At 52.4% G+C, this 15,832-nt stretch overlaps 1 protein-coding gene and 1 long non-coding RNA gene across 2 annotated transcripts; both read right to left on the reverse strand.

The window, feature by feature from the left end:
• Window positions 1-4,403: 4,403 nt before the first annotated feature.
• On the reverse strand, window positions 4,404-8,252 carry LOC118671894. Its single transcript, XR_004972918.1, has 3 exons — window positions 7,791-8,252; window positions 5,762-6,909; window positions 4,404-4,750 (listed from the first exon to the last, which is right to left on the reverse strand). It is a non-coding gene; the product is annotated as an uncharacterized LOC118671894 (long non-coding RNA).
• Window positions 8,253-8,399: 147 nt separating this feature from the next.
• On the reverse strand, window positions 8,400-12,280 carry LOC118671872 (phosphofurin acidic cluster sorting protein 2-like). Its single transcript, XM_036340884.1, has one exon. The coding sequence runs from the start codon at window positions 12,242-12,244 to the stop codon at window positions 9,161-9,163; it is 3,084 nt and encodes a 1,027-aa protein (XP_036196777.1). The 5' UTR covers window positions 12,245-12,280; the 3' UTR covers window positions 8,400-9,160.
• Between the last annotated feature and the right edge of the window lie 3,552 nt (window positions 12,281-15,832).

Below are 15,832 nucleotides of genomic sequence, written 5' to 3' on the forward strand. Positions count from 1 at the left end.
ACTGAGCATGACGTGAAATGGAGCAAAGTCTCTCTTCTGACATTCCTAAAACTTTGTGGGCAGTGACTTTGCATCTCATCTGAAAGGGGCTGGACAGTGAGAGTGGGTTGTGGGGAGAATACGGGATCCAGATTCCTTTGGAAATTGGACTCTAGGAGGCACCTAGGGGAGTAGCAGGGCAGCTTCTGGAACCCAGGGCTCCCTTTGACTACATGGACCCTGGAGTCTGGGTCACCTCAGCACCTGCACTCACCCTGCGGCCGTGCTGCACGCTGGAAGGTGTATGGGGCCACTGTGCCTCCTCCACGGGCATGGAGGTGAGGTCTCCATCTGTCAGCTCCTCTCCGTTCTCCTCTTCGGAGCTCAGGACTGGAAATGGGAACTGGAAAGACAGTGCCCAGTCACCAGGAGAAAAGCCTCTGAGCCCTGTTTTGCTGGTTCTGTGACCCATGTGACCCTCATTTCCAGACACACACACCGTGATGCACTGAGACCTCCACTGTGGAGGAAAAGGTGTGACGGCCTGAGGGCTAGGAATCCCATTGGCACCAATAAGGGACCCCTCTGGAAGCCCATCTCCACATGCCTGCCCTGTCTTAGTGGGTAATCACAGCAGGACCTCTAGGTGATCCACTGCCCCCGAAAGCTGTTCCTGCCCCAGGGTTCTCCCTTCAGGTCCCTCTTCCCCAACACATGAAGGGGAGGGGATGTGGGCTGCGCAGGGATGGCACACAAAGGTGGCCTGGCCTGAATGGGTCTGACCCCGGCCACCTTGTGTTACCTGAGACCAAAAGCTAGGAAGTGGATAGATACGTCGGGAATGACGGTTGAGCAAACGTCGAAGCCGTCTGAAAAAGCTCTCACTGCGGGGACTCCGGAAGCAAGAGCACCAATCACCGGGAACACAGCAAGAGAACATGTTGCACTGGCAAATGCCTCCTGGCAAGCGAGCTGCCTGTTGGGCTACATGTGGGTGCCTGGTTACGGGGTTTCAAGTTATATTGGATAGTGACCTCATACCTGGTATTGTCTTCCCTGAGTCCCTTCATCTCATGACAGCTATGCAAGTAGTCCTGTGGGCTGCTGTCTGCGGACACCTCTTCTGCATGAAACACCTTATCTGTACACAGTGGCACCAGCACACCCCTCTGCCCAGCCCCCTAGAAGCTCTGGGTGCAGCCAGGGTCCCAGACTTGAGGAAACCTACCTGGGTGCAGACTCAATCCCTCATTTTTACCTTTTCTTGATCCTGGATAAGTCATTGTGCCTGTCAGGGCCCGTCTCTGTCCTGCCTGCACAATGGGTTATGGAGCAAGTGCTTCTTATGGCTGTTCAGGCTACTGTGGGGGAGGAGCTACAAAGTAGGAGGAGGACTGTCACATGTAGGTAGTGCCTCCAACCTCTTTTTCCTTCCTGTTGTCACCTCCTCTGTGTCTGCTTTTTTTCTAATCCCCCCCAAAGTCATCACACCTAGAGTGAATGTGTGTGTGTGTGAGTGTGTGTGTGTGCACATGACAGTGCTCCCTTTCTGGACCCCAGAACAAATCAGCCACCACAAAGGGAGGAACAGGCAGAAGCTGCCCAGTATGTCAGGATTTCTAATGTCCAGACCAACTCTGTGGGGAGGTGGGAGCCTTGGCCTGGAAGGTGTGAACATTCCTGAAGTTTGCACTCTGAATGTCATGTGCCCTGGCCAATCCCTGCCTGACCAAGGACTTCAGTTTCCCAATTATCCAATGAGGGTGTCATCCACAACTACGTAAGCATGAGCTGAGCATAAGGGGGCCCGGCTTTCTCCACTGCTGGTGGGTTGTGGACAGAGGTGCACCTTTGTGATTCCAGATCTGGGCGCCTTTTCAGAAAAATACTGTCTAGGCTGCCAAGTGCTCACTGTCTCCCCTGTGCCATCTCCATGTCAGCACACGATTCCAGCGGCACAGCCTTTTCCAGAGCCCCTGAGCCAACCTGGGGGCACCTAGGACCCCCTCTTGGAGGACACAACTGGGTTTATCTCAGTCTCTGCATTCTGACCGTCTGTGATCCGGGGCAAGGCATGGACCTCTCGGGTCACTGGCTCCCTCCTCAGTGACTCCCCATGGTCTGCACCTTCCTCGTGGGGTGTGAATGTGTGCCCTCCCTTTCAATGTGGGTGTCAGTAGTGACTCCATAGAAGACGGCAAAGGGATCCAACATGACCTCCATGATTTGGTTCTAAAAGTCAGTGCCTGGCCCGGCCAGAGTGGTTGAGCATCATCCTGTGCACTGAAGGATTGCTGTTCGGTTCCTATCAGGGCACATACCAAGGTTGTATGTTTGATCCCTATCGGGGTGCATACAGGAGGCAACCAATTAATGATTCTCTCTCACAATGATGTTTCTCTCTCTCTCTCACTTTCAATTTTTTGAAAAAAATTAATTTAATAATTTTAAAGCAATCCATTTATTTTTAAACCTTTATTGTTGAAAGTGTTACATATGTCCCCCTTTTTCCCCATTGACCACTTCTAGTCGATCCCTATCCCCCACCCCAGGCCTTCACCACCCTATTGTCTATGTCCCTGGGTTATGTATATATGCATACAAGTTCTTTTCTTGGTCTCTTCCCACCCTGAAAAGTTTTTAAAAAGTTGCTGCTGGCCAACTTACTCACTCTGATCTGATCTCTCTCTCCCTCTCTCTCGCTCTCTCTTTCTCTCTCTCTCTCTCTCCACACTGAGGAATAAGCCTCTGTGCTGTGAGTTGCTATCTGGAGAGACCCACATGGCCTGGCACTGAATGAGACCAACAGACAGAGAGGAAGTCAAGCCTTCCATCCACACTGAATCCCAAAGGCCCCCCCGAGTGAGCTCAGACCCTCAGTGACACAGATCCTGCCTCAGGTGAGACCACAGAAGTCCCAGCAGAGCCCTGCGGGATTCCTCGTCACAGACGTGTGAGCTAATAAGTGTGTGTTGGTTAAGTCTCTAGTGTGGAGTAACTCTCAGCAATAGGTCACTAGCACAGTCATCCCACACCAGGCCCTGGGCCTGCCCTCCTATCTCCCCCGTTTTTCTCCTCCCAGTTCCCTCCAGCCCACACCCCTCATTTCTAACACCCTCTGCCTCCAGTTTGGAGGATGGCTGTGAAACTTGGGAAAGGACCCTGGAAAGTAGAGCCAAACTGAAAAGTATAATTTGAAATAGGAAACAGCTTCTGTTGAGACCACAGTTCTGAGCTTCCAAGGTAAGGAGACGCTCCACGGAAGGCAGGCAGCTGCCCCTCCAGGCCCATTGCTAGTGCGCGCAAGTGCACTGCCGTCGCCATGGGCCTCTAAGGTAGACCTGCCCCCCTGATTTCCAGACCTCATTTAATTTCACAAGCCTTTATCAGCTGCCATTGTGAAATCAGGATGAAGAGGGTAGACAAGTACTTACTCATCTTTCTGGTTTAGAAATCTCATCCTAAAGAAAGCCAGTGCAATGCCCATGATGGGCTCACGTTCTCAGGGCTTATGGCCCTTAGGGTAAGTGGTAGGTCTCATCAGACTCCATTCAAATTTCCTTTCTCACCGTGTCAACCTACAGGGCTGATCTCCTTGAGAGCAGGGACCCTGGGTGTGATCCACAGTGAATACCCATTTGTCCTGAGACAGTGTAGCTTGTGCCATGGCGGGTGCCGTACAAGGCTGTAGTCCATCCTCACCAGAGGGTATTCAGAGCACCCAAGAGGATTGATGTAAAAGGAGAAGCCAGGCCATCTCCACAACCTTGTTCAGCCTTTGTGCTTCAGAAAGAATGGCTGATGGGCTCTGGTGAGACAGAAGAGCCTCAGGAAAAACCCCAGCTGAACCAGAGCCTAGGGTCTGAGGGCAGAGAGAGGCTCTGACCCCAGACATTTGGAAGTGGTGCCTGTGGAGGAGATGAGTTTGGACCCCGGGCACTGGGACATTCCCTGTCCCCTCTTCAGTGCTGTGGGCCAACAGAGGAGATGCTCAGAATGCTGCTCGGTGCGCGTGGAGCAGGTGGAGTTTCTGTCCAGGTGCAGGTCGCAGTCAGGGTTCAGGAACTGCCTGCTGCTGGTTAAACCCTGCAGCATTCTGCAACGTGGGCGCCAGGGGCGCCTAAGGCCATGCTTTGTCCATGTGCTGGTGGGAGATGAAGTTAAATGAAATGTGGATTCCCAGGGGCAGCCCTGACATAAAGGGTCCCTGCCCCAATGCTCATCAGTCAATTTCCCCCAAAGTTCCATTGTCCTGGGCCTCAAAAAGGTCACGTCACATTCGTGGAGCAGATGGCTCCTGAGAGACTAATTCTTCCCAACCTATGACTCATAGTAACACGACACAGGCGTAAAAGACACAGACTTGCTCAAGGCTCTGAAGGATTGTAGAGTTAAATTTTATAGAATTTAAATTAAGTTTGTATTTTAAGAGTATTTCATTATATTTTTTTTAAATAGACTCTAGGTTACTGAATAGTATGAGAAAAATACAGTAAAGTTATAAACGTATATGATAAACACAAATATTTTAAAACTTCATATAAAGGAGGGGAGGGAGCCCTCTCTGTCATGGCATCGGACACACGCTGTGGCCCAGGATCTAGGACCACAGGTTCCGAAGGAGCTGAGGTGAGTTGTTCACAAGCTGAAGGTGGGTCCACATCTGGGAGCTCAGTGACAGCTGTGCCTGGAGCCTGCTCTGGCTTAAGAGAGGGCACCAGAGTTGGCGTTTCCTCTTCAAGTGTTTCTGGATCTTGCTCTGGAGCTGCTTCTGTAGATCCAAGAAGAGACCATGTTACCACCATGACTGCCTTTGTGTGCCTTCCAAGGAAGGGAAATCCCATCTCCATCACTGAAGTCCCAGTTCAAGCCCCCACCCCAGGAAGTCCTCCAGACTGCAGGCCCTGGGCACTGACCTGAGCGGCTCTGTGCTCCTGCCTAGGCCCAGCCTCTGGGAGGTCTTCTCTGTGTGGTCCAGCCACATCCCCTCCCCCTCACCCACACTACCCACTCCACATGCACAGCTCTCTGACTCCTGCCCTTTTTTCTAGCAGAAGCCCTCAGACCACTGCCCTCTTGCAGAAATCCCACCATATGTGGGATCCTGAGTGTGGCCACCTTCTCCAAGTCACAGTCCCCATACTCCCCTTAAGGCTCTGATCCAAAGCCCATTCACTTTTTCTGCTGGTCCAGAGATCCACTTTCTGCTTCACAATACGAGTAGATCAGCGATACGTTGAGGAAGAAGTCACATCGACTGTCCTGTGGACTCTACCTGCCTGTGCAGCCCAGTGTGACTGAATCCCTCCTGACTAGAAGGAAGCGCTGGAGTGCAGTCCTGGGGGCAGCGCATTTGCTGAATGAATGATCCCAAACAACCCCCATCTCAGATAGCTGGGTGAGCCTAGGGTCCCCCTGCTCACCCCTGGGATTTCTAATCTGGCTGCGCCCAGGACAGGGACCCCTAATGGAATCTCCAACATCTTTATCAAACGAGAAAACAGCTTAGCCTAAGGCCTGAGAACCACAATTAAGGCAGAAGCTTCGTTAAGAAGAGAAAATGGCCAATAGGAACAACCACAGCCCCTCCAGCACACCTCTGCAGTGTCCAGGCACCAGCGGGCCTTTTCCCAGGGGGACCTCCCCCCCAATAACCCTATGAGGCTGGGCCTAGGCTCTCCCCATGTTCAGAGAAGCAAATACTCAGAGAGGTGCAGTGACCTGAAGACTCACAGCAGCAGGTGGCTGAGTGACCACGGTGCTGTGGAGGGGCAGGGCTCACCTGGTACATGGTTGGTCCCACACACGTTGGTTAGTAGCACATGTTCTGTATTCACACAGAAGGGTGGGTGGGACCAAGGTGGGGACGCTGCCCAGGAAGCTAGTCACCAAGGATTTGACCAGTTTATCTAATCCGTGTTCCTGGGTGTTTGTATAGTACAGGTATATGGATACATATTTGCCTTCTGAGGGTCAAGTTTACTTGGAATCCAGAGTGAGTGGTGCTGGGGCCACTTGGCTGCCTGACAGCTGAGGCTCAGGGCTGGGCTGACAGGCCTCCATCATGGGCATAGGATGCCCCCAATGGGAGGCCAGCCCTTGGCCTCTGGCCACCCAGCTCTGAGTCTGGGCACAGGGTGAAGCCAGCTCCCTGGGAAGCAGAGTCTTGGCTCCAGGAAGGGCAGGTGGAGAAGGTGAGGACAGTTCTCCCTGGATGGGTCAGGATCCAGAAAAACAGACTTGCTCAAAGCTCTGAGGGTTTATAGGGTTAAATTTTATAGAATCTAAATTAAGGTAATATTTGGGAGTATTTCAGTAAATGTTCTCTACAGTACACTGTATGTTATTAAATATCATAAAAATATACTAAAATTATAAGCCTATGTAACATGAACAGAAAACTTCTAACACTGCATCTAAATAGGGTTGGGGTAGGGGGGCGCCCTCTCTGCCGTGGCCGCTGACACGCGCTGTGGCCTGGGATCTGGCACCACAGGCCGCGCAGGAACTGGGGTGAGTTGCTCCAATGCTGCAGGTGGTTCTTCTGCCTCTTGAAGTTCAGTGAAAGCTGGGCCTGGATCCGGGACTGGCTCTGTAGAGGCCACACGGATGGCGTTGCCTCTTGAAGGTTTTCCTCATGTTGCTCTGGAGCTGGTTCTGTAGATCCAAGAAGAGGACATGTTACCACCCTCACTGCCTGTTGTGTGCCTTCCAAAGGCACACTCACCCACACCACCCCCCGGAGGCCTCCTCCTCCTCCTGTCTCGGCCTCAGTGGGCTCAGGTGCTCCCGCTGTGAATGGAGGCACTGAGCCTGCATTGGCAGGTGGGAGACTGGAAAGTTGAGCTCTATGGAAGCCAACAGCATCATCAGGCTGGGAAATTCTGGCGGTGCTAGTCCAGCCCAATGCTCAGGATGCAGGAGATGGCCCTGGGGAGAGAGATAAGTTGGAAGCAGAGTCTGAGGCCTGGCCTTTCCTTCCATACAGCCATCCCAGAGCACCACTCAGAGAGCCTGGGGTCCTGTGCCTGCTGCTCCTGCTCATCCAGAAGCCAGACCTACTCCTTGTCCACCTTCAGTCTGGCAGTCCTGGCAGAGACGTGCCTGGTCACCCAAGAGGGGCTGGCAGAAAGCCCTCCTAACTGACAGCTCTGGATCAATGAGGGAACCACCTGTCCCCTTCTTTAGGGGAACCTGACATGCTCTCTCAGTGTTCCTGTCCCCTCTGATATCTTCCCACGGAAATGTCAACTCCATCAGGACAGGGAGGGCTGGTGTCCACTCTGATCATGTCACTCATTAGCACACAGTAGGTGCTCCAGAAATAGCTGAGCAATGAGCGAACAAATGAATTCTGTCTCCATCCTTCACTTCCCAGGGCCTTCCTATCACCTCAAACTTTGGCTCCTGCACCTACATGCTGCCTAATTCACTAGCCTCCCTGTGGGGTTCTTCGCCTCCCACTGAAACTCAACTCCCTCAGGGCTGGGTACACTTGCCAAGGTGGCCCTGAGGAGGTTCTACCAAATTAGTGAGCATGATCCCTGATAGGGGTGCAGGCACACTTGGATTAGGACTGGACGACCATGAATTTTCTGAGAGGCTGACTGACCACTGAGCTCCCCCTGCTCTCCCACTCCACCCAAATCCACATGCACAGCTCTCTGACTCTTGTCCTTTTTCTAGGAGGAGCCCTCAGACCTCTGCCCTCTTGCAGAAATCCCACCATGTGCGGGATACAGGGTTCTGCCAGAACCTTGAATTCACAGTCCGCATACTTCCCTCATTGCTCTGATCCAAAACCGACTCACGTTTTCTGCTGGAACAGAGGTTCACCTTCCTCTTCACAATACGCGAAGATGCAGCCATAGGGAGAGGAGGCCGGAGGATGTCACATCGGCTGTCTTGTGGACACTCCGAGCCTGTGCAGCCTAGTGTGACTGAATCGCTCCCGACTAGAGGGAAGCTCTGCAGTACAGGCTTGGGGTCTGCTCTGTGCACTGGATTATGGTCAGTGCCTAGAGACGTGTCTGTACCTGGAAGATTCTGATATATTTGCTGAATGAATGAGCCCAAACCAGCCCCATCACAGATATTTGGGTGATCCTGGGCCCCACTGCTCAGCCCTGGGGTTTCTGCTCTGGCTTCAGCCAGGACAGGGACCCATAACAGAATCTCCAGTCTCTTTATGACATGAGAAAAGAGCTTAGCCCTGGGCCCCGAAAGCATCACATATGAGGAAGAAAAAGGACCAATTAGCACAACCACACCCCTGCTGCAAACCTATCCCCTGTCCGGGCACCCAGAGAAAGCTTTAGGGGAGCACCCTACAGGGCCCCTACAAAAACCCTATGAGGTTGCTCCTTGATTCTCCTCATGTTCTTAGAAACAAACACTCAGAGGGATGCAGTGATCTGAGAGTTCACAGCCAGCAAGGGGCCACATGACCACTGTGCTGTGGAGGGGCAGGCTGCTCACCTTGTAAATAGTTGGTACAGCTGTTGGGTGGCAGCAAATGTTCTGTGATAACCTGAAGAGGTAGGGACGAAGGTGGGTCGCTGCTCAGCAAGGAGGGCACCGGTGATTCCACCCCGTGTGCCTGTGTGATCTGCATCGTACAGCTCTTTTTTGTTATGACACCCTGTGAGACCGGAGTTCATTGGGAACCATAAGTGGATGGTGCTGGGGCCACTTGGTTGGTTGGCAGCTGGGGTCTAAGGCTGGGCTGGCTGGCCCCCGTGTTGTGCTCCGGATGCCCCAATGGGAGGCCAGCTCTTTGCCTCTGGCCGCCCAGCTCTGTGTCTGGGCACAGGCTGGTGCCGGCTCCCAGGGTTAAGCTGAGCCCTGGTTTCCAGGAAGGGCAGGTCTCCAAGGCCAGAAGCCTTCTCACTGACAGTGCTGGGGGTCCTGAGGTCAAAACACACCTTCCATGATGCTCCAGCTCAACTATGATCTCCTGACCTCCCACCTGCCGGACCTTTCTGGTTATTGAACAGAGCATATGGGGGTCTCAGTGAGGGCAACCCCCTTAGGTTCCAGGCTGTGAGCGCATTCAAATTCAAAACAGTTTCTCTGTGTTTCCAGGGTCTGTGTCTATAGTAAACTGAACTGTTGGCAGAAAAGCAGCTGGGTCCTCCTGGGCTTGGCCCAGGCAGAGTGAAGGGCAGGGGGAGGGACAGGGCTAGAAGGTGGAATTGTTGTGTTCGAAGATGCAGACAGGGAAGTGCTTGACGTGGGAGGACCACTGGGCTGCCAGCTGGAAGAACGTCACGTCGTTCCACTCCACGCCGTCAATGAGGACCCGCTGCCTGTGCTCCTGGTTCTGGGCTGAGCAGACCAAGCGGCCGATGCCCTGGATGCACTGGCTGTTGGACTCCAAGTTCGTGCCCTTGTCTTTCTTGGACAAAAACATCTCCTTCTTTTTCTCCTCCTTGGTGATCACAGTCATGGCCATTGTGGGCGTGGCTGCAGCCTCGCCGCTGCTGGGCAGCCTGCTGACCTGGAGAGACCTGAAGGTGCACCGGAGTGTGTTTTTGGTGGCGGGCAGGTCTTCCTTCTCCGCGCTCCTCTTCCTGTTTGTGGGCTGGGCTGCCGTCCAGTAATCCACCTGCAGCTCCATCAGCTCAGCACCCCCACTCTGGCCGGGGGAGGACAGGCCCCCACTCACTGACGACAAGGAAATGAGCTTGTGTGTGGCCTCCCTGGCGGTGGACAGAAGCACATTGGAGCACGAGGGGACGGCTTCAGCTGAGTCTCCTGACGTGGCTGAAATTGGCTCCACTCTTCCAACTTTCACGGCCCCCACAAAGGGAAGGAACTTCTGCGAGGACAGCTCGTCCGGGCTCTTCGGCTTAGAGATGAGCATGGCCTCTGCGATGGGCAGCTGGAGGACACAGTTGGCCCCCGTGAGGTACTCTCTGATTTTCAACACAATGTTCTGCACCGCATCCTGGGCCTCCAGGTGGTAGAACAGTTCCCACCAGGCCAGGTCCCGTAAGAGTTTGTGGTAGCGGCAATCCACGGAGCCCAGGTACCTGGCCAAGGGGTGGGAACCCAGCGGGATGACCAGGAAGCACATGTAGCCCAGCCAGTCCGGGGCCTTGTGGGACAGCTGCTGCACAAAGACCCGCAGCACGGTGCTGAAGTAGTGCTGGTCCCCCGCCACCGCGATCTTCACTGGCATGGTGGCCTCGGTATTGCAGTTGCGGTATCTTTGTATCCAGGAGATGATGGAGCTGAAGGCCTCCTGGACATCCACCATGGAGCCGGTGCACACGACGGGCAGCGCGTGCTGCTGCAGGACGTCGGACAGGGACTGCCCCCGCCTGTCGGAGGTGTTGATGAGGATGATGTTCTTGGGCAGATAGTCGTTGGAGATGAGGCTGTGGTTCAGTTGGTCGAACACAGTCTGACCGGGGACCTGCAGTTGGCTCTGTGGGGCCGGACAGCGCTCCTTGATCAGGCTGTTGGCCGACTCATTCAGGGACCTGCTCCAGCCCCGGCGGGCGGGCTGCTTCCCCTTGGAGCTGGTGGAAGGGATGACCAGAGACTCGGTCTTGGTGGTGCGCCTCGTAGTGAGCATGTCCTGGGCAGAGGTCCCTGCCTCCGGGCTGTCCCCAGGCTGTGCCGGCTGCTCCCCAGGGTGGGGCATGCTGTGGGCCCCCCAGTCGGAGCCACTGTCGCTTGAAAGGCTTTCACAGTATAATCTGGGCCTGTGGGTCCTGAGGACTCTGTCGTCCTCCTCCATATCTGGGCTGGACAGGCTTTCAGAATATGACATGAGCTCAGGCATGGGAGGGGTTGGGAGACGGTCATCCTCCTCCATGTCTGAGCCACTGTCCATGGGGCACACCACGCTCTGAAACAGAAAGGCCAGGTCCTTGTCCACATCGGGGACTTCCTCCTCAGACTCCTGCTCCGAGTCCAGGACCTCCAGCGTCATTTGGTACCTGTGCAGCCACTCTGCGACTCTCTGCTGGTAGTTCTGTTGCTTGATTGTGGACCTGCTCCTTCCTATCGGTTTCTCCAGGTCCAAGTCATCCTCGTCCAGGTCATGCCTGTAGGAGGCATTGTAGCTGACCTCCAGCTCAGAGCAGACGATCTCAGGCTCTCCCTCAGAGAAGTTATGCGTGGCCTCCACCTCGGTGCTGGCCGGCATGGCGTTGTCCAGGTGGTTGACGGTCGGGCTCGATTGGGAGAAGATGCAGCTCTTGACCACCTTGGAGGGTGGGGTGCTGCAGGCCATCGAGTCAGAGGCACTGCCACTGAACAGCTTGCCGCCCGGGCCCTGGGTCTTCCCGGGCATGTCGGCCGGCGGAGGAGGCTCCTTCTGGCTCCGGGCACTGTGTAAGCTCCTCGCCTCCGTCTGCCAGCTGGAGTGTGCCAGGCCATCAGAGTATTGTCTGGCCTTGGGCTTGGTGTTGCTGGGGATGCTGCTATCGTCCTCCATGTCTGGGCCACTGTCGCTGGGATTCTGAAGGGTGTCATAGAGAAGGTCCAGGTCCTCCGCCACCTCAGGGACATGCTCCTTAGGGTCCTGATCCGAGTCCAGGACTTCTTCTGACATGTTGGACCTGGGAAGCGGTGCCATGGCTTTCTGCTTCAAGTTTCGTTGCATGCATCGCTGCTGCTTCTTGGGCTGCCCCAGGTCAAAGTCAGCTTCTTCCAGGTCGTGCCTGTGTGTGAGATTGCAGCTGTCGTCCAGCTCAGTGAAGCTTTCAGATTTCCCCTCCATGAGGCTATCCATGGACTTGGCCTTGGGGCTGGCCTGCATGCTGCCATCCTCGTCGTCGATGGGCTGACTGGATAGGGAGGAGATCCAGATCTCAGCCACCGTGATGGAGGACCCCCGGATCCTGCTGCTGAGGCTCAGCACCTGGCCACCCTCAGGGGGTCGCTGCATCAGCTCCGCCATGTGGACGGCCCCTGTGGCCAGTGTCCTGTAGCCCAGGATGGTCCGGTTGTTACTGCACTTCCTCTGCTGCAGCATGATCTGCAGCTGGTTGCCTTTTCTCTTGAGGAAGTGGGGGTACTCCAGGGAGAAGGTCAGCGCCAGGTCAGTCTCCACTGGCCCGCTGCTGGGCAGCACAATCTCATGGGATCTCAAGATGCCCTTGGAGCCCTGCATCTGCACTGCTATCACCAAGGAGACGAGCTCCTTCTCCAGCTCCTTCAAGACCACCAGCTTCTTTAAAGTGACGCTGCACAATCTGGGCACGCAGCTAGGTCTGGAGCAGTCCACCTCCCAGGTAGAGAAGAAAGTCATGGGCACTGGCGTGTTGAGCACAGTGGGCGAGCGGGCCAGGCCCGCAGGTGGCGAGGAAGCTGCAGCTGCTTCCAGCGTGAAGATACTTGCTGGTTCTTCCCCCTGTGGTGGGACAGAGGAGGGACATGATTGGTGGCAAGAGGTGGGACACGGGTGATCGAAGGAGAGAGTAAATGACAAATAGTCACATGCTCATCTGTGACTCGCACAGGTAAGGCCTGCATGGTGGCCTTTCAAACTCGGAGACCTAAATTAACCACAAAGTTAGCCTGAAATTAAAACTTGTTACTTCAACACAGTTTATGGTGTGTAGTCATATGCTAGGCCAGTGTCTTCCCTGACAAAGGTCAATCTTTACCTTAACGGAGCCTGTCTGTTGCCTTTTGGCATCTGTGATAACATACCTTTGCAATGTTAAAGGAATTTTCCTTTTTCTCGTCACCTAGGAGCACAGGCACTGCTCTGTGCTGGGCAGAGACCACAAAGCTGCTCATTGCTATTGAGTTCATTGCTAACTATCCTGTGTGCACCTGTATGAGAGCGGTATGTGTCTCTCGTTTTACTTTTTATCTAATCCCAGAGATTTCCCTGCTTTGCTTTCTCCTGCCTCCCTAAGCAATGGATTTCATGTGACCCACATACATGTCCACTTTTGATTGTATGTGTAAAAGCAGGTGCAATCCTGCCATTCTTGGAGCACTACCTCAATACAGTGAGATTTTGTTTTCTGGCCACTGTTGACAGGGGCTCCCATAAACTCACAAAAATTCTGCACAGGGTTGAATGCTGCCTACATTGCTATTTACTTGGCTTACTGCGGCAGGATTCCAAAGCTCACACAGGACCGCCCTGCAGACCCAGACCGGTGCTGGGATCCAGCAAAGGGCCTGTTGGGCCACCACTTCCCTGCCTGTCAGGGGCATTTGGCTAAGTTGTCTCTTGAATCCAGAACCTTCCTTTGCTTGTGATAGAGGGTTCGACTTTAGTTAAGCTGTATTTTTAATCCCCAAGGTGGAACTAAGGTTAAGGGCTGACAGAATCAAGGCTAAGGAGAGACCAGAGGAAACATGGGTGGCTGGTTTCTGACTCTGGGTTTTCATTTGGATTTGCTTTCTGAGAGTCTGAGCAAAACACCTTCGCTGTATAACTGAGAGCTGAACTTGCTCAGCTCCGAAGGGACACACCCTCCTTCTGACCTGAATCTTGGCTGTTCTTAAGCAACTAAGAATCTTTGTGGAGGTGTCAGAGGTCATTCCTCACGCCAAGCAGGAGCCCCATAGGGAAATTCCAACTCAACTGTAATTCACCTGACTGGCTCCTCCGGGGGAGAGCCCATAAGGTTAGGTCCACCAGCGTTCCTAGCCCTTCCTGAGGTTTTTATTTTTATTTATTTATTTATCCTCTCTCGAGTATATTTTCCCCATGGGTTTAGAGAGAGAGGAAGGGAGGGGGAGATACAGAGAGAGAGAATGAGAGAGACATAGATTGGTTGCCTCCCCCAGGCGCTCCAGTAAGGGCCAGGGATCAAGCTGCAACCGAGGTGCATGCCCTTCACCTTGAATCAAACCCAGGACCGCTCAGGGCCGGCATTCTACCCATGGAGCCAAACTGGCCAGAGGCCTTCAGTCGCGTAGATAACTGGGAGAGAAGCCGAGGCACATAAGAGGGGTGTGAGCATAATGGAGCTCAGCCCAGAGCCGCTCACTTCCACCCACTCCATAGCATCCCCAGAAAACTCGCTCAGACTCTGCAAATATAAACTAACAACCATAACCATAGAAACAAACACACCTATAATTAACATGGGACGTTGTGCCTCCAGGGCTGGGACCTCCCAGCCCCCAGCCCTCATTCACCCCTGATAGGAAGCCTTTTCTTGCAAGTCAAGAAGCCTTTACAGAAATGGGAAGATTTAACTTGAAAATATCAATTGAAAAATGACCAAGATAAATAAATTTTTTGCAAGAAAAAAAAGAAAACTAGAAATATGCTGGCCCCAAAATGAAAATGACTGAATAGGAAACATATCTTGACTTGGAAATTAGAAGCTTCTAAGGAGAAGCACAGAAAATTCTTTTAAAAAATAAATTAATGAGACATTTTAGAGACTATCTCTGACCTCTCCTGAAGCGAATAAATGCTAACACCCCATTCTCCCCCTTCTGTAGCACGTCCACTACATCTTTTGCTCTCTGAGCTTCCTTGTCCGGACGTGTTCTTTCCCTTCCCTTCCTCCTGCCCCTCTATCTCCTCCACTACCCCTCCCTACTGACTTAAGGGAAATGAGAATAGGAATTCTACCAGCTCCCTTTGGAGAAAAGCTGCTCTCAGCCAGAAAGGAACCAGCAATTGTTCTCCATTTTCTCTATGGCCCTGATTGGCTCACAGAGAAATTTAACCCATAGAACATGTAATCCTGGCTATTCTAACCTATTGCAATTAATATACTCCTGGTTTCTGGGAGCAAAAGCAAGAGAATTACTAAATAAGGTTGTAAGAAAACTCCTATAGAGAAGTCTGCCCACTTTAGGGATTTTAGGAAACTGAAATAGGATTTAGAAAAAGTAAACAAACAAAAGAAGCATAGGGTTGCTCCAAGGGTGTTTCCCCTTCTCACTGTTAGTTTGGGAGAACTTGAAATTATCATAAAAAGGGAAGCTACTAAGGACCCTGTAGATACTGGTGCTATCTTATTGTTCTTAACCGCACCCACTAATTGCTTTCTCCATGGGACTAAACCTTCTGTACAAAAATGTCTGCTTTTTAATCAAAACCTGTTTCCTTTCAACTAGGGGTTGTTATGGAACCATATATATATTGTTTGCTAATCAAATCTTTCCCAATTCACCTGATAGGTGAGCGGTGTTTTTTTTTTTCTTTTATATGAAATCAGTGATGCCTACATATCTTTTCCCAGAATAGTTATATATTTAGAATAAATGAACCAGATGCTGAACCAAAATGAAAGTAATGATTTTAAAGGAACCTTCCAGGAGGAAACTAACCTTGAGACTGACCAGAAGTTTGGTAATCATCTTTTCTTTATTAGTATCTTCCACGAGAGCCTGAGAGATGGCTTAACAGGGTACCCACCCTACTCAGAATGTCTCCAGACAGCTCAGAGACATGTCTCTAACACTGGGCTTGCTCATAGGTCTCTCTATAGATGCGGAACCAGCCCACAGTGACTTGAGAGTCCTCTTATGGAGTACATATTCACCAAGTGGGAGAAACTTGACCCTGAGAAACTCAAGAAAGAAGCCAATCTTCTTTTGTTACACCACCTACCTGGTCCCAATATAAAGTGGGTAATAGAGAGGTTTGGCACCATTAATTTTAAGACTATCATGCAGCTAGAACCTGCTTTTCATTCCCAAGGGAGATGGACAGAGGTTTCATATACCTGAAAGCCTTTACACCTCTCAGAGTTGTGTGCTTTCTGGAAGCTAGAAAAATGTTCCCAAATAGAAAGAAACATTCCAAAAATGGGCAAATGAATTTGTCAGTCCCTTGCCAGTCCCTTGGGTGGCAACCCAGTCCCTGGGGTATTAAAAATGACTATCCTTGTTTTACGAATGAAGTTTTCAA

Source organism: Myotis myotis, unplaced genomic scaffold (genome assembly GCF_014108235.1).
Source record: "Myotis myotis isolate mMyoMyo1 unplaced genomic scaffold, mMyoMyo1.p scaffold_m19_p_17, whole genome shotgun sequence".
Taxonomy (NCBI): domain Eukaryota; kingdom Metazoa; phylum Chordata; class Mammalia; order Chiroptera; family Vespertilionidae; genus Myotis; species Myotis myotis.

Excerpts from the sequence above, each read along its gene's own strand:
- LOC118671872 (XM_036340884.1), bottom strand. The coding sequence starts at position 12,244 with ATGACTTTCTTCTCTACCTGGGAGGTGGACTGCTCCAGACCTAGCTGC.